Consider the following 19,466-nt stretch of genomic DNA (forward strand, 5'->3'; position numbering starts at 1 on the left):
TCTAACATTATTTGAAAAATCTTAGCTAGTGTAGTGGTATATGACACAAAAATGAACATATAAGGAAAGAAAAACATTATTATTTAGAGAAAATTTAAATAAATCCCCCAAAACTTATAAAACCAAAGAGTTAATTCTGTATTTTTCAATTTCTGAGATACAGTAATATAAGGTAACACCTAAAATAGACATTTTAAAAAATCAGTTTTCTGATATACATATAATATACAAGCAACAAAATGTAATAGAAAAATATCTCACTCCAGATAGAAACAAAATAATAATTAAGGATAAACTTAATGGGAAGTTGATAGGACACATATAAAGAAAACTTCAAAAATTCATTAAGATACATAAAAACAGACTTAGGTAGAATGTCAAGTTATTGTCTAACTAGAAGACTATACTTTTAAAATTAATGTATTTGTTAGCATTAACACAGTCCCCTTCAAAAATCCCATTACCCATATAAATCAGGTGGGGATTTAATTATTATAAGGATAACATAAAAATGAGCCAGCAAAATAGCTTAATATTTTTAACCTGCCATAAAAGGAGAATTAGGATTGGTAAAGTTTAAAATAATTTTAAAAATTTAAATAAATTTAAAATAATTATATGGAAATAGATGTTTTAAAATGTAGTGGAAAAAGTCTTCAGATACTAACAGATTTAACTATATACAAATTATGAATTTTTCTCATCCCAATTTTTTTTAAGCTCAAAGATTTAAAGAACTGCAGCAAATGTTAACTGGTTCAAGTGGCTATTTTGGATCATTTTTACTTTATGAGTTTCCAGGTATTCTACAGTGATCATATTTAGGGGGAAAAGTTTATCTTTAACAATATATTAAAAAATTAAATGAAAAACTACATAGATGTTAATGGTAAAATAATAGTTCTAGCCAGTTAAGTGGCTTCTACACACTAAGAAGATCCATTTGGTTTAGAAATTTAATGTTTATGCAATGAACTAAATATTCAATGTTTGTTTACTTAAAGTTACACTATTCATTATTACAGTGACCAGATTCCAATAAAGGTCCAAACATGGATTTTTATTGCACCTTAGTGATTATTTCATATGAGTAAACATTGTTATATCTGTTCATGTGAAAGAGAGAAAATGTTGAACTGGATTCACTACCATGATAAAGTATGACATCATGCAACTCTAACGTATTTTTATTTCATTAGAGACCATGTATTTGCTTCTTTAAAAATGCTATTTTGTCGCATTTTTGCCACAAATATCCAGTAGAAATATTATTGTCATATCCATCAAATAAGATAACTTTTGAAAGCTCTTAGTATGATATAATATATATAATATATAGTATGAAATATAATAGTAACTTAGGTGCTTAATAAATGTTTATTGAATGGATGAGTGAATTAGGGAATAAAAGTATGAAGGGTACTGTCCTTTCTTTTCTCTTGAATTCAAACATAGCCTTCTATTCATACACACACACACACACGCACACACACACAAAACAGATGAATCAACTATAAAGCTATAATTTTGTTTATACAAAAAGTTGATAAATGTGCTCTATTACATATAATATATTAAAAATCCCATATTTTGATGCATATGTTAATCAAAATACAGAGTAAACTTTGATTCTCAGATCTTAAATTTTATTTTAATGTAGGGACCACGAGGATTGCAAGGTGATGCTGGACCTCCTGGAGAAATGGGCGCTGAGGTAATTTTTTTTTTTCTGTGGCTCTTCTTTGTTGTTTCATCAATTCCCAGTACTTTTTATAAGACTCCTCAAAGTAAAGTTGATACATTAGGTATATATTTAAAGAATAATTCTGTAGTGTTATGTTTCATATTCAGAAAATACAGCCTAAAATCCATTAAAAAATAGGGTGACTGTTTTATGAGTATAATTTTATACACATAAAGTTATCTTTTTTTAAGTTTTTATTTAAATTCCAGTTAGTTGATATACAGTATAAGATTAGTCTCTGGTGTACAATTTAGTGCTTCAGCACTTACATACAACACCCAGTGCTCATCACCACAAATGCACTCCTGAATCCCAGCACCTGTTTAACCCATTCCCTCACCCACCTCCCCTCAGGTAACCATTAGTTTGTTTTCTATAGTTAAAACTCTGTTTTTTGGTTTTCCTCTCCTTATTTTCTCCTGTGAACATTTGTTTTGTTTCTTAAATTGCACAGATAAGTGAAATCATATGGTGTCTTTCTCTGACTTATTTTGCTTAGCATAATACTTTCTAGCTCCATTCACATTGTTGCAAATGGCATGATTTCATTCATTTGGATGGCTGAGAAATGTTCCACTGTATATACACCATAACTTCTTTACCCATTCATCACTTGATGGACATTTGGGCTCTTTTCATAATTTGACTATTTGTTGATATTGCTGCTATAAACTTTGGAGTGCACATATCCCTTTAAATTAGTTTTTCTTTATTTTTTGGGTAAATACCTAGCAGTGCAATTGCTGGATGGTAGGGTAGTTCTGTTTTTAACTTTTTGAGGAAACTCCATGCTGTCTTCCAGAGTGACTGTATCAGTTTGCACCAACAGTATCCACCAACAGTATATGAGGGTTCTACTTTCTCTGTATCCTCACCAACATCTGTTGTTTCTTGTATTATTAATTTGCCATTCTCACTGGTGTGAGGTGATGTGTCATTGTAGTTTTGATTTGTATTTCTCTGATAAGTGATGTTGAGCATCTTTTCATGTGTCTGTGGACCATCTGTATGTCTTCCTTGGAAAAATGTCTATTCATGTCTTCTGCCCATTTTTTAAACTGGGTTGTTTGGTTTGGGGTGTTAAGTTTTGTAAATTCTGTATATATTTTGGATACTAACCCTTTATCAGGTATGTCATTTGCAAATATCTTCACCCATTCCTTAGGTTGCCTTTTAGTTTTGTTGATTGTTCCTTTTACTGTACAGAAGCTTTTTATTTTGATGAAGTCCCAGTAGTTTATTTCTGCTTCTGTTTCCCTTGCCTCAGTAGACATATTTGCATAGTTTCTGTAGCCTGTCAAGGAGGTTACTGCCCATTCACATAAAGTTCTTGTAATAGCCCATTGAAATGACCAAAAAAAGTGAATAAAACTTACCCTTCACTCACTTTGAGTTAATTTGATAACCCTTCATTCTAAGATGTTATATCTCCTTTATAGAAGAATATTAAGAAGTGACCCCTGGGCTGCCTGGGTGGCTCAGTTTGTTAAGTGTCCAACTCTTAATTTCCACTCAGGTCATGATCTCTGGGTCCTGGGATTGAACCCCGCTTCAAGCTCTGTGCTCAGCAGGGAGTCAGCTTGAAGATTCTCTCTCTCCACTTCCCTCCACTCACACACTCTCTCTCTCAAATAAATACATCTTCAAAAAAAAAAAAAAGACCCTATTTAGGACATTTTTTGGAATAATAAACTATACTCATTATAATTATAAAACCCAGTTCCTTCATTTCTGTTGTTTGTTTACTTTAGCTCTAAATAAATTAGACATAAATTTTTCCTCTTTTGACTTTTGTGAAACTGCTGTCTTTAGATTCTGCTCTTTACCTTCTCATTAGCCTTTCTCAGTCATGATGTGAAGCTGTCCTTCTTTCTCAGCCTAGCAGTAGTAGTATCACAATGACTCTAATTACGAATATTATTCTTAGAGCTCTCATCTTGATGGCTCTAGCTCATACCTGTCTCTTCAGCTGCAGTTACTGATTCCCTGTTGTATTTTACATATGCACCTACATAGCCTACATACATCTTAAATTCAAAATATCTAAACCAAACCTATTACTTTCCTGGTGTTCTTTCTCTTTTTATTCCCATCTCATTGAAAGATACTCCTTGTGCAGAACAGCCCAAAACTGAGTCTTCCTAGACTCCTCTTCCTACTTATTTTCTCTAGTCCGCCATTTCCCTGTGAATGAGCCCCCATAGTGTCTCTGTTTTACCCTTTCTTTTTCATCCCTATTGCCAGTGCTCTAATCTGCTCTTACTGCAGGTCTCCAGCAACTTCCATCATTCGTTAGCTAATTGTTGCCAGTTTCTCTTTGTCATACCATTCCTTTCCTTGGAATTTTTCCGTGGCTCTCATGACCTTTAGTAAAATGCCAACCTTTTAACATAATGAATAATGTTCCACATTATCTGACTTATGCAGACTGTTAAGCCACATGCCAGTAAAGCTCTTCTCCTGCCCTCTGTGGTCCAGGTTTGTTGGCCTATTTTTAATCCCACAATGATGCCATGTTTCTTGCTGTGCACTTTGTAGCCACTGGAAGGTGATACAAGGAAGGCTGATATATGGTCCCTGACTCCTGTAGGAGTTTCTAACCTATTCCAGAAGATAGTCATATAAAAGATTATTACATTACAATGTATTAGACCCAGTGATGCAGATATTCCCAGGTCAATATGGGAACATGGCAATGAGCATTGAACTCCACCTGGATACAGGGAAGAAGAAAACTTGTGGGGAATGTGGGATGGTGACGAGATGAGTTACGAGATGAGTTTTAAGGAATGAGTAGGAGTTAGCCATATGAAAAGAGTAATAAAGATAAGGAAATTCCAGAAAAAGGAATAATATAAGCAATAACATACAAACATGAGGCAATATGGATTCTTTGAAAGTCAAAGCAAGGTGTGGTAGTAGACGAAAGTATAGAAAAAGTATGAAAAACTTTGTGTACTCTGTTAAGAAGCTTCATTTTTTTTTAATCTTATGGGCCATATTAAGTCATTGTAAAATATGATAAACAGGACAGTGAAAAAGTCAGATTTAATTTTTGAATGATAAGATAGCTCGAACAGCTACATAGAGAATGTATTTGAAAGGACAGGAATGAAACCATGAATACCTACTAAAGGACCATTGCATTCAACCAGGCAAGAAATGATGGACTTCTGAATGAAAGTAGCAGGCACAGAAAGGGAGAGGAGTGGATGGATTTGAGAAATGTCTTTTATATAAATTCTGCAGAACCTTCATATGTATAGAATATGTGATGTAAAGTGGAAAGGGAAGTCAAAAATTATTCCCAGTTTTCTAGGCTGTGCAACAGGATGGATGACAATACCTTTCAAGAGACCAAAGAGGAATATTAGGGAGATGAGGGTCATCATCTGTTAATCTGCCCAAGGTAAATGGTTAAGAAGTGAGACTGGCTTTTGAATCCACAACTGACGCAAAAGCTGATGCTGATAACCTATTCTATGCCACATCCTCTGAGACTAAAGAAAGCTGAGAAAAGTCATACCTAATAACTAGAAGGGTTTGTTTTTTTTTAATTGAATAAGAGACAAAAATTCTGTTGTGATAAGGAGTAGAGGTTGAGTAGGTCATTCGAGGAAAATTCACTGGTTTAGAACAGTGGTTGAAGATAATAGGGGAGGGAATGACTATAGACAAGCGGAAGAGCAGATACACCTTACTAAAAGTCAAGCTTTTAGTAGGAGGCAATGAATTTGCATTCTATTGATAACAATGATGCCAATAGCCCATAATAATGAAGCATTTTCTATGTGCCTAACACTATTTGTGTTTTGCTGTATTAATGGATTCTTACAACTCCCTATGAGATAGATGCAGCTATTATTTTCATTTTACAGATGAGGAAACAAAGGCATGAAATGGTTAAGTAACTCACTTGCTGAAGAGTGATAGCTAATAACAGTGGTACAGCCTACATTTCAGTTCAGGGATTCTCTCTCCACAATCCTTTATTTTAGCCACTGTGCCTCTCAACAGGTAATGATGCCACTTTGCACTAATGTGTAATTTTTTTTTCCAGCAGTATTCAGCTGGAAATAGAAATGGAAATAATTTAAAGTGCTAATCCAAGATCGGTATAAGAAAAGGAACAGCTGGGTTTTAGAAGATCAACAATTAGAGTTAGTTTAAGAAAGGAATAAAAGAAGCCAGGAAGAGCTGACAGGTTGGGAGAAATTAGGAACCAAAGAAAATCTGTGACATTGAAAGCAATTTTAATATGGAAGAAATTCTAAGAGAGCTGGGATTCTCTCTCAAGACAGAATATTAATCTTAAAGTAGGATATTAAATTCTATCATTTCTGAGGCAGAGCAGAAACCCAGGCCATCTCAGTTCATAATTTTTCCTCTTAAGTACTGTACTATACTATCTCTTGTAACAGCAAAGAAGTCACAAAACTAGCCCACAGAAGAATTTAAATAATGTGACTATTAAAATATTGTGAAATGATGGTAAAATGGAAGGAGAATAAGGAAATTAACCTTTAGCAAGGTGATACGTTGAGAAGTAAAGGTATAATTTTTGAGTTATAAAAATAACCACTAAGAAAACAAAAATTGTTTTATAAAGTAGTTAGGTGTCTCTGGGGCACCTGGATGGTTCAGCTGGTTAAGCATCTGCCTTCAGGTCAGGTCATGATCCCAGGGTCCTGCGATAGGGCCCCAAGGCAGGCTCCCTTCTCAGCAGGGAGTCTGCTTCTCCCTCTGTCTCTCCCCCTTACTTGTGTTCTCTCTAATAAATAAATAAATCTTTAAAAAATAAAAATAAAAAAAATAAAGTAGTTGTCTCTGAGGAATTGGACTGGGCTTTTTATTATAATTCCCATCGGTACTGTTGTGCAAGTATAGCTTTTATTTTAGAAAAAAAAGCGAGGTGAATATGTATTACAGAAGTGGAGTCAAAAATGGAAAACTGAACTTCCTCTTATCTAAAATACTATTACATAAAAGATATTTTATTTTTTTTTAAAGATTTTATTTATTTATTTGACAGACAGAGATCACAAGTAGGCAGAGAGGCAGGCAGAGAGAGAGAGAGAGAGAGAGAGGGAAGCAGGCTTCCTGTGGAGCAGGGAACCCGATGCGGGGCTCGATCCCAGGACCCTGAGATCATGACCCGAGCCGAAGGCAGCAGCCCAAACCACTGAGCCACCCAGGCACCCCCATAAAAGATATTTTAAACTCTCATAGTTATAAGGAAGAATATCACCCACGAGTCAGAACTACTAAGGAATCACTGAAAGATAGAAGGACAACAGGAAGCTTTTTGTCAGGAGTGTGTTGTGAGTTAATACTTTAAGCTACCCCTCTACTCCAAAAACATGGGAATTACAGAATACATGTGTGTTCTTATAGTTATATATATATACATACATACATAGGTACATGTACACAGTCAAAGAGAAAGAAGAACGAGGAATGAGGAAGGGAATAGGGAAAGGATATCCTTAGTGCACTCAAAAACAAGATAAATATCTCTGAAACAAACAAATTTAAAAAAACAATACAACAGCAGTTGTAGGAGCGCCAGGCCTAGACAGAGCCAGAGGTTGCAAGAAGTTGTATGTTTTCAAGATATAAAGAACCAAATTCTCCCCAACTGGACCCACCCACAAAAGGAAAGTAGAAAAGCTGCCATTTGCATTTTTTAATGTGAATATATTCATATCATCTTTGTATCTTAAATCTTTCTTCATAAAATGAATAAAGAAAACTGAAATTTTTAAAAGAAGTGTGCTCCAGAGGGCTCAACAGAAATGGGTAAGGGTGAAAGGTAAAAAAAACACTGAGAATAGTAAGAGTATGAGGGTAGGAAATTAGAAGAGGAAATGGGAAGTGTTTGTCTTTGACCAAGGATTGAAGGATGACAGGAAGAATAGAAGAAATTGTTCTTAAAAGTCCTGACTTCAAGAGATGTTATTTTGGCATTTGAACTGTTAAAATGTCCCAAAATTATCTGGTCTTATGCCATCAAGTTTATAAAGTGGAAGCAAAAATATTTTCCTGGACATATATCTTACCCTTGGGCTAAAAATTACTATGATCTTCTTGCGAGGTTGTTATTGCCTTTGCAATCAGTGAAGGAATGTATATCAAATGATGTGTCAAATCATTCTCTTCTAGGGACCTTCAGGTATTGAGGGTGAATCTGGTCTGCAAGGCGAACCAGGTGTAAAGGTAATCTTCCTAAATAGTGAAAAGGTCTCTCAATTTTTACCACTGAATCCCCTGTTTGCCACATTTTGGCAAATATCAGTCATCTTGAAAACAAGTGAGCATAGCATATAAAAATGGGAAGTGTTTTCAAATGAGTCAGAAAATAAATATGTATATCTATATCTATGTATCTGTCTTTTCACTGACTCCATGTGTATGTTTGTATAAGAGAAAGAGAGAAAATAAAAATGATAAAGCTAATGGGGTAATATATTAATTAAAGCTAATGGAGTGATAAATTAATCTGGGGAAAAGAAAAAAATGGGAATTGTTTTAAAAGCCCTATCCTCATGATACACCTTCCATAATTATTAGATATACTGTTTTAGTAGAAAATGATTTTAATCTTTCCCTTTGTTTCTTTAGGGAAATGTTGGACCTGCAGGCAATGCTGGAGTTGCTGGAGAACCAGGGTTACGGGTAAATGTCTGCTGGGAACCATTTTATTTTATTTTATTTTTTAAAAGATTTTATTTGTTTATTTATTTATTTGAGAGAGAGAGAGAGCCTGAAAGGGGAGAGGTCAGAGGGAGAAGCAGAGTCCCCGAGGAGCAGGAAGGCTGATATGGGACTCCAGGATCATGACCTGAGCCAACGGCAATTGCCTAACCAACTGAGTTACCCAGGTACCCTGAGAACCATTTTAATGCACTGGCCTGAGTGATTCAGAGACTTGAAACAGCATAAATAAAGTTTCAAAAATGCATAATAAATCTTCCTGGTGCCTAATAGAAAACGTTTGTCTTTATTTCTTAGTTTTTAAAGCTGAATACCAGACCCTGTTCATATTGTCATTTAGTAGTATTTGGAGTCCTAAACTCATGCATCCTCTTCTCGGTGTGGAGTGTTTTCTATAGAATGCTTTACACATATGCAGAGTAGCTGTGATTGTCACTCATATTCACATTAGGAAGAAATTCACAAATAACAGTAATCAACTCTCAGGATATTTCCTGACCTAACAAAGCAAATAAATGATTACAACCTAATTTGTGTTTGAAAAAACAAAAACAAAAATCTAAAGTCACGAAAAGTTAACAAGATTCAAGGAAATAATTGTAAATAAGTATAATTAGAGAGTTTACAGAAGTTATTCTAATATAGACAGCTTGTAATTTGAGCTGTGGTAAGCTTTTTCCCAAGATAACCATGCCCAAGATAATCTCAAGAGACATTTGCATACTAAAAGGCAAAGTCTGGAGACTTGTTTTAGATCCAGTTTCTTTTTCATTTTCCCTTTTTTTGCAGGGGGGTTGGCAGTGTGAGGTTGGGGTAGTGGAAGTGTCAATGGTGGGAGCAACAGAGAAACTGTGAAGATGCACTAATTAACTCACTTTTAACTATTTTAGGTGACAAGAGTGTAATATCTTCTTAGACAATGGCTGTATTTTTCTGTTAAATTCTATATCTGGAGGACAGCTTTTTGATGTACCAGGGCCTTAACTGTTCCCTTGTAAGCGAGAAAATACAGACCCTAAAAGTATGGTTTTAACTGAATTTAGTCACATTAATCCATTTAATTGAGTATAGCAAGGTACTATAACTTTAAGAGATATAGTATTTCTAGTCCTTGAACTCAGGAAACACAGGTGTAACTATATAAATTTTCAGAGCTACCAAATGAATATGTGTTTCTCTTAATTATCTGGAAGTTAAAATTCTGGGCCTATCTTATATTTGAATTTACAATATTGATTCTTCAAATCATCTTCAGAGCTATTCCAAGCAAATTATATCAAGCTTATTATACTGCCAAATATTCCTTATAAATAAAGTAGAAGTAGGAGTAAATGTGCAGAAACCTGATACTTTCTATAGATACCAGGAACAAAGAGTAAGTTAAGGCGAGCAATTCAGAAAAATAATAAATCTTACTGTTTTTGCTAAAAAATAGGGTGAACCAGGAGCTCCCGGAGAAGAAGGTCTCCAAGGGAAAGATGGCTTAAAGGTAAATCATACTTTTCTTATTATGTGTATGTAGATGTTTCTTGTGAAATCTTTAAAATATTACGTAATTACATGATTTTATGTTATAAACAAAAATCTGCTTATTGTGTGGTATACTTATTTTACTGCTTTCCCTTTCTTAAAAATTTTTACTGGGTTTCAGGGGAACCCAGGAGGAAGGGGTCTTCCTGGAGAAGATGGAGAAAAAGGAGAGACAGGCTTACCAGGGGCTTCAGGACCCTTGGGTAGGACAGGTCTAATGGGCCCTCCGGTGAGTACTGCTGAGTTCATTTTTGAGTACTCCGTGAATTCAGTCCTCTGTGTATATGTACACACACACACCCACACACACAAACACACACATACACACACGCATTCTGATTCTCTTAGATGTTCATTGGGTAATTGAAGGTATGTAACTGTGGCTTGAGAGAAGGCCAAACCAGGGACTGATAATCAGCCTACCTAACATCCAAGGAAGAAAGATAATTTCTCCATGTGTCACATGGACACAAGTCCTTGGAAGTTTTTTCCCCCTCCCACTTTGAGGTATAATTGACAAGTACCATTGTGTAAATTTAAGATGTATAATGTGACAATTTTATACACATGAGCGCACACACACACACGCACACACGTATACATATATGATTACCAAATAGGGTTAGTTACACATCTGTCACTTTACTTAGTTACCTTTTTGTGGTGTGGAGAAAATTTTTAAGACTTACCCTCTTAGCAACTTTCAAATATACAATACAGTATTGTTAAGTATAGTCACCACATTGTACATTATATCTCTGTGAGTTATTTATAACTAGAACTTTGTGTCCATTCACCATTTCCCCCATCTCTCCACTTCTGGCAACAACCAGAAGTGGAGAGATTCTCCACTCCATCTCTCCACTGACAGCAACAACCGTCAGTCTATTCTCTGTTCCTATGATTTCAGGGTTGTTTTTTGTTTTTTTTTTTTAGCTAACACACATATTTGCGATCATACAGAATTTTTTTTCCTCCAACTTATTTCACATAACATAATGACTTCCAGGTCCATCCACATTGTTGCAAATGTCCGGATTTCCTTCTTTTTGTGGCTGAATATTCCATTGTATATATAAACCATATATATACCATTCTTTTTCAAATATAAATTGACCATATATGTATGCATTTTCTCTGGGCTCTCAGTTCTTTTCCATTAGTCTTTATGTCTGTTTTAATGCCAGTACCACACTGTTTCTATTAGTATAGTCTTATATTAATACAATCTGGAATTAAGAGGTGTGATGCCTCCAGCTTTAATTTTTCTCAAGATTGTTTTGGCTATTTGGGGTATTTTATGGTTTCATGTGAATTTTAGGATTATTTTCTATTCCTATAAAATATGCCATTGGAATCTTGGTAGGAGTTACACTGAATCTGTAGATGGTTTGGGGTAATATGGACATGTTAACAATATTAATTATTCCTCCCTATGAATATGAGACAGCTCTCCATTTATGTGTCTTCTTCAATTTCTTTCATCAATATCGTACAGTTTTCAGTCTCTAGATATTTCGTCTCCTTGGTTGTATTTATCCCTAAATATTGTATTGTTTTTAATGCTATTATAAATGGGAATCTTTTCTTTATTTCTTTTTCAGATAATTCATTCTTAGCATATGGCAACATGACTGGGTTTTCTAGGTGATTTTTGTATCCTGCCATTTTACTGAAAGCATTTATTAATTTTAACAGGGTTTTTTTTTTTTTTTTGTCGAGTCTTTAGAGTTTTCTATATATGAAGATAATGCCATCTTCAGAGACAGTTTTACTTCTTCCTTTCTTATTTGGGTGCCTTTTATTTCTTTTTCCTGCATAATTGCTTGGGTAGGATTTCCAGTACTACTGTGAACAGAAGTGGTCAGAGTCTCTTGCTCCTGATCTTAGAGGAAATCCTTTCAACCTTTCACTATTAAATGCGACATTAGCTGAGAGTTTGTCATGTATAATCTTTATTATGTTGAGGTATGTTCCCTCTATACCTGCTGTATTGAGAGTTTTTATCATGAAAATTATTGAAGTTTGTCAAATACTCTTTCTGCATCTATTGAGGTGATCATATGGTTTTATCTTTAATTCTGTGAATGGGGTTTCTCACATTGATTGATCCATTCTTGCATCCCAGGAATAAATCCCACTTGAACACGGTGTATGATCCTTTTAATTTGATCTTGAATTTAGTTTGCTAGCATTTTGTTGAGAATTGCGTCCGTATTCATTAGGGCTTTGATCTGTTGCTTTCTTATAATATAGTTATCTGGCTTTTGTATCAGGATAATACTGACCTGAGCTTGAGTATATTCCTCCTTTTCAAAATTTTGGATGAGTTTGAGAAATATTACCATTACTTCTTCTTTAAGTGTTTGGCAGAATTCATCAACAAAAACTAGGTTTTTCTTTGTTGAGAGGTTTTTCATTACTTATTCAGTCTCATTCATTAATGGTCTATTCAAATTTTCTGTTTCTGCATGATCCAGTCTTGGTAAGTAGTACTCTTCTAGGAATAAGTATATTCTAAGCTGTCCAATTGGTTGACAAATAATTATATATTAATAGTCTTTTATAATCCTTCGTTTTGCCGTGTTACAATTTATAATGTTTTCCCTTTCTTTTCTTTTTTTTAATTTTTTTTATTTTCAGCATAATAGTATTTCTTGTTTTTGCACCACACCCAGTGCTCCATGCAATCTGTGCCCTCTCTAATACCCACCACCTGGTTCCCCCAACCTCCCACCCCCCACCGCTTCAAACCACTCAGATTGTTTTTCAGAGTCCATAGTCTCTTATGGTTCACCTCCCCTTCCAATTTCCCCCAACTCCCTTCTCTCTAACTCCCCTTGTCCTCCATGTTATTTGCTATGCTCCACAAATAAGTGAAACCATATGATAATTGACTCTCTCTGCTTGACTTATTTCACTCAGCATAATATCTTTCTTTTCTAACTGTATTTGAGGTCTTTCTGTCTTGGTGTTTGTCGGGTTTACCATTTCAAGCACACAGCTATTTTGCTAACCTCTTCTCTAGTTTTTCGGTTTTCTATTTTATTTACTTTTGCTCTGATTTTCATCATTTTTTTTTCTTCTGCTAACTTTGAGAACTTCTACTTCTTTGAGGTATAAACTTAGGTAATTTATTTATGATCTTTCTCCTTTTATAAAGTAGGCATGTAAACTCTCTTAGAACTGCTTTTACTGCTTTCCATAAATTTTTTCTATGGTGTGTTTCCATTTTTGTTTCAAGTTATTATTTAAATTCTAGTTAGTTAACATACAGTGTAAATGGGTTTCAGAAGTAGAATTTAGTGATTCATCACTTTCATACAACACCCAGTGCTTCTCACAAGTGCCCTCCTTAATCACCATCACTAATTTAGCCCATTCCCTGCCCACCTCCCCTCCATCAACTCTCTGTTCTCTGTAGTTAAGAGTTTCTTAAGGCTTGCCTCCCTCTCTTTTTCCCCCGCTTCTATGTTTATCTGTTTTGTTTCTTAAATTCCACATGTGAGTGAAATCATATGGTATTTGTCTTTCTCTGACTGACTTATTTCATTTAACATAATACTCTCTAGTTCTATCCATGTCATTGCAAATAACAAGATTTCATTCTTTTTGGTGGCTGAGTAATACTCCATTTAAATAATATGTAAATGGAGTATTACTCAGCCACCAAAAAGAATGAAATCTTGTTATTTGCAATGACATGGATAGAACTTTTATATATGTATATACATATATATATGTACATATATAAAATGGAGTGTATATATATATATATTTTTTTTTTTCTGTTATATACATACGTATGTGTATACCTCTTCTTTACCCATTCAGTTGTTGGACATTTGGGCTCTTACCATAATTTGGTTATTGTTGATAATGCTTCTATAAACATCAGGATGCATGTGTTCCTTCAAATCAGTATTTCTGTATTCTCTGGGTAAATACCTAGCAGTGCAATTGCTGGGTCAAAGGATACTTCATTTTTAACTTTTTGAGGAATCTCCATACTGTTTTCCAGAGTGACTGCACCAGTTTGCATTCCCACCAACAGTATACGAGGGTTCCCCTTTCTACGTATTCTTGCCAACACTTGTTATTTCTTGTGTTGTTAATTTTAGCCATTCTGACAGGTGTGAGGTGATATGTCATTATAGTTTTGATTTCATTTCCCTGATGATGAGTGATGTTAAGCATGTTTTCATGTATTGGTTGGCCATGTTTTTGTCTTTGAAAAAATGTCTATTCATGTCTTCTACCCATTTTCTAACTGGATTATTTGTTATTAGGGTGTTGAGTTTTATAAGTTCTTTATATTTTTTGGATACTAACCCTTTATCAGATATGTCATTTTCAAATACTTTCTCCCATTCCTTAGGTTGTTTTTTAGTTTTGTTGATTGTTTCCATCATCACACAGAAATCTTTTATTTTGAAAAAGTCCCAGTAGTTCATTTTTGCTTTTGTTTCCCTTGCCTCTGGTGATGTGTCTAGCAAGAAGTTGCTACAGCCAATGTCAAAGAGGTTGCTGCTTTGTTCTCTTTTAGGATTTTGATTGTCTCCTGTCTCACATTTAGGTCTTTCATACATTTTGAATTTATTTTTGTGTATGGTGTTAGGAAGTGGTACATTTTTATTCTTCTGCATGTGGCTGTCCAGTTTTCCCAACACCATTTGTTGAGGAGACTGTCTTTTTCCCATTGGATATTCTTTCCTGCTTTGTTGACCATGGAGTTATGGGTCCATTTCTGGGTTTTCTATTCTGTTCCATTCGTCTATGTGTCTGTTTTGTGCCAATACCATACTGTCTTGATGACTACAGCTTTGTAATATAACTTGAAGTCTGGAATTGTTTTTCTTTTCTTTCTCAAGATTGCTTTGGCTGTTTGGGGTCTTCTCTGGTTCCATACAAATTTTAGGATTCTTTGTTTTATCTCTGTTAAAAATGCTGGTGGTATTTTGATGGGATTGCACTGAATGTGTAGATCACTTTGGGTGGTATAGACATTTAAAAAACATTTCTCCTTTTAATCCTTGAACATGGAATGTTTTACCATTTCTTTGTGTCTTCGTCAATTTCTTTTATAAGTATACTATAGTTTTCAGAGTACAGATCTCTTACCTCTTTGGATAAGTTTATTCCTAGGTATCTTATGGATTCTGGTACAATTGTAAATTGGATTGATTCCTTCATCTCTTTCTGCTGCTTCATTATTAGTGTATAGAAATGCAACTGATTTATGTACATTGATTTTGTAACATACGACTTTGTTGAATTCATATATCAGCTCTAGCATTTTTTTTTGTGGAGTCTTTCAGGTTTTCTACATAGAGTATCATGTCATCTGCAAATAGAGAAAGTTTGTCTTCTTCCTTGCCATTATGGATGCCTTTTATTTCTTTTTGTTGTCTAATTGCTGAGGCTAGGACTTTTAGTACCGTGTTAAGTAACAATGGTGAGAGTGGACATCCCTGTCTTGTTCCTGACCTTAGAGGAAAATCCTTGTTTTTTCCCCATTGAGGATGATATTAGCTGTGGATCCTTCATATAGGCCTTTATGGTGTTAAGGTATGTTCTCTCTATCCCTAATTTGTTGAAGGTTTTTATCAAGAATACATGCTGTAGGGGCGCCTGGGTGGCTCACTGGGTTGAGGTCTCCGCCTTAGCTCGGGTCATGATCCCAGGGTCCTGGGATCGAGCCCCGCGTCGGGCTCTCTGCTCAGTGGGGAGCCTGCTTCCTCCTCTCTCTCTGCCTGCCTCTCTGCCTGCTTGTGATCTCTGTCTGTCAAATAAATAGATGAAATCTTTAAAAAAAAAATACATGCTGTATGTTGTCAAATGCTTTTTCTGCATCTATTGAGAAGATCATATGGTTCTTTTTTTTTTTTTTAATTAATGTTGTGTATCTCAGTGATTGATTTGTGAATATTGAACCATGCTTGCAGCCCAGGAATAAATCCCACTTGATTGTGGTGAATAATTCTTTTAATGTACTGTTGGATTCAATTTGCTAGTATCTTGTTTACATCCATGTTCATCAGGAATATTGACCTATAATTCTCCTTTTTCGTGGGGTCTTTGTCTGGTTTGGAAATCAAGGCAATGTTGGCCTCATAGAATGAATTTGGAAGTTTTCCTTCCATTTCTACTTTCTGCAACTGTTTCAGAAGAATAAGCATTAATTCTTCTTTAAATGTTCTGTAGAATTCCCCTGGGAAGGCACCTGACCCTGGAGTTTTGTTTATTGCAATATTTTTTATTACTAATTCAATTTCTTTGCTAGTCATAGGTCTGTTCAAATTTTATATTTCTTTCTGTTTCAGTTCTGGTAGTTTGTATGTTTCTAGAAGTTGGTCCTTTTCTTCCAGATTGCCCAATTTGTTGGTATATAATTTTTCATAATATTCTCTTATAACTGTGTTTCTATGGTGTTGGTTGTAATCTCTCCTCTTTCACTCGTGATTTTATTTGGGTCCTTTCTTTTTTCTTTTTGGTAAGTCTAGCTAGGGGTTTATCAATTTTATTAATTCTTTCAAAGAACCAGCTATTAATTTCTTCCTTTATTTGTTAATATTTGCTTCAACAATTAAGAGCTCCAAAGTTTGGTGCACAAATATTTATAATTATTATATATTATTGATTAATATTTATAATTACATATTATTGATTACTATGATATGATGACCTTCTTTGTCTTATGATTATATTTAGCTTAAAGTCTATTTTGACTCATATTAGTGTATCTAACTCTGCTTTCTTAATTGTTTGCTGACTGTTTTATAGATCATATCTCCTTGTTTTCTCTCTTGTTGTCTTTGTGATGTTATGACTTATAAGGCTTTATGACTTATTGTAGCAGTATGACTTAATCCTTTATTAAAATTTTGTGTATCTACGACATTCTTTGTGGCTAACATAAAATATGTTTTAACATCTTATTTAAAGCAGATAACAACTTCAATACTGTACAGAAACTCTATACTTTTACTTCTTCTCCCCTCCTCATATTTCAGGTTATTGATGTTATAATTTACATCTTTTTAAATTATGATACAATGACAAATTATCTTAGTTATTGTTATTTTTAATGCATTTGTTTTTTCACTTTTTAATTAGAGTTATAAGTGATTTATAACACAATAATTACAATGTTAGAGAATCTGACTTTGAATATATATTTACATCTATTGGTGAGTTTTATACATTCATGTTTTTATGACATTAATTACATTCTTTTCTTTGAGCCTAAAAAATACCCTTTAACATTTCTTGTAAGACAGGTAATGGTGAACTCTTCAGCTTTTGTTCTTTGAGGAAAGTCTTTATCACTTCTTCATTTCAAAAAGACAGCTTTGCTGGGTATAGTATCCTTGATTGACTTTTTTTCTTTGAATATTAGAAGAAATTATTCCACTTTCTTCTGGCCTGCAGTTTCTTTTTCTTTCTTTTTTTTTTAAGATTTTATTTATTCATTTATTTGAGAGAGAGAGAGCACAAGCAGGCAGAGAGGCCGGCAGAGAGAGAGGAGGAAGCAGGCTCCCCGTTGAGCAAAGAGCCTGATGTGAGGCTCAATCCCAGGACCTTGAGATCATGACCTGAGTCGAAGGCAGAGGCTTTAACCCACTGAGCCACCCAGGTGCCCCTGGCCTGCAGTTTCTGCTAAGACATGTACTTATAGTCTTACAGGGTCTCTCTTTTGTGTGAGAAGTTGCTTTTCTTTGCTGCTTCCAAAATTCTTCCTTTGTCTTTGATTTTTTTATAATTTAATTATGATGTGTTTCATAGTTACTCTTTTTGTATCCAACTTATTTGGGATCCTTTGGTCCTCAAGAATCTGGATGTCCATTTCTCTCCCCAGGTTTGGGACATTTTCAGCCATTATATCTTCAAATAGACTTTTTGCTCTTTTTCTTCTCCTTCTAGCATTATAGGTATGCACATATTTCACTTGATGCTATCTCATATGCACCATAGACTTTTTTCCCTTTATTTTGTTCTTCTACTTTTTTTTTTTCTTCCCCTATTAACTCTTCTGGATAATTTCAAATGACTTGTCTTTGGGTTCACTGATTCTACTGCTTGGTTGAGTCTACTACTAAAGTTCTCTATTGAATTCTTCAGTTCAGTCATTGTATTGTTCATCTCTAGAATTTTTGTTTTCTTTATTTTTATGGTTTCTATTTATTTGTTAGATTTCTCATTTTGTTCATGCATTGTTTTTATTATTTTTATTTGTCTATTTGTGTGTTCTTATACTCATTGAACTTCGTTAAGATGTTATTCTGAATTCTTTGTCAGAAAGTCCATAGAATTCCATTATTCTGGTATCAGTTATTGAAGTTCATTAGTTTCCTTTGGCATTGTCATCTTTACTTGATTCCTCATGGTCCTTGTATCCTTGCACTGGTATTTTCACTTTTGAATAAGCAGCCCCTTTTCCAGACATTAGAGGTTTATTTTGGCAAGGAAAGACCTTCATCAGTCTGCTTAGCTGATTGGTTAACTAGTAATATTTAGCTGACTGGTTAACTGGTAGCATTTGTGGACAGGCATAGCTTACTGTTGAGGTCTCCAGTTGGGCAAGGGCCCTACCCATGATCTGAGGTTGGAAAAAGGTTGTCACTGGCTGTTTTCTGCAACTGAGTGAGCCCACTGACTGGGCATCATTTTCAAGTGAGGCCAGAGAATATGCACCCTGGTTGGGTAGGAGAGCTTGTAGGGTGAGGTCTCAAGTTATATTCCCTGGCAAGGCAATATTTCTGATTGGACTCTGTAGTCAGGCAAGGTCTCACGTTGTGCACCCTATCTCAGTAGTGCTATTGGCTGAACTCCATGTTCAGAGACCACAAGCATAGCTTCACAGTTGGGCAGATCCACAGGTTGTGCCCCAAGTTTGTATAGAGTCACAGGCTATGCTTAAGGATTACTTGGGCCACAGGCTGTGCCCTTCTGTTGGGTAAGGTCACTTGCCAGGCTTTCTGATTAAGTAGGTTCTTCAGCTGTATCTCAGTGTTAGCTGGGGCCGGAGGCTATATGTTCCATGATTGGGTAGATTTACTGTCTGTGGTTTTATTAGGTGGGGCTGAAGGCTATGCTTTGTAGTTGGACAAGGCCACTTTCTGGGTTTCTTGCCTATACAAGGTTGCAAGCTGTGTTTAGTAAGTTTACAGGGCCATAAGATAGATTTGCTGCTGGGTAGAACTGCTGGTTGGGCCTCACAGCTGGGCAGTACTTTAAGCTAGGTTCCAAGGCTTCCCATGACTGCTGTTCAGGTTCTGTGGTCATTCCCAACATTTTGGCAGGACTGCTGGCTTGACTGCCTGCCTGTGTAGAGTTATAGCATGGACTCCATAACTGTCCAGGTTCTATGGCTAGGCATAGTGGGATGGAAGTATGTGGTTAGCTGTTGGGCAAGGTTGCTACGCAGGGCCATATAATGGGCTCCACAGCAGGTATGACCCTTTGGCTGGGGACCCAA

The 19,466-nt window shown here is 35.2% G+C and overlaps 1 protein-coding gene across 7 annotated transcripts in view; it reads left to right on the plus strand.

Annotated features, from left to right (window-relative positions):
- The window catches only part of COL24A1 (collagen type XXIV alpha 1 chain), a 412,730-nt gene that overhangs the window by 273,899 nt on the left and 119,365 nt on the right, over nt 1–19,466 (plus strand). For 6 of the 7 annotated variants that reach the window (XM_032302395.1, XM_032302400.1, XM_032302401.1 and 3 more), the window contains 5 exons: nt 1,661–1,714; nt 7,907–7,960; nt 8,366–8,419; nt 9,894–9,947; nt 10,110–10,218. In XM_032302395.1, the coding sequence (XP_032158286.1) occupies nt 1,661–1,714; nt 7,907–7,960; nt 8,366–8,419; nt 9,894–9,947; nt 10,110–10,218 (325 nt within the window). The remainder of the gene's footprint in view (nt 1–1,660; nt 1,715–7,906; nt 7,961–8,365; nt 8,420–9,893; nt 9,948–10,109; nt 10,219–19,466) is intronic. The other variant, XM_032302399.1, reaches the window with a different exon arrangement.

Source organism: Mustela erminea, chromosome 10 (assembly GCF_009829155.1).
Source record: "Mustela erminea isolate mMusErm1 chromosome 10, mMusErm1.Pri, whole genome shotgun sequence".
Classification (NCBI taxonomy): Eukaryota; Metazoa; Chordata; class Mammalia; order Carnivora; family Mustelidae; genus Mustela; species Mustela erminea.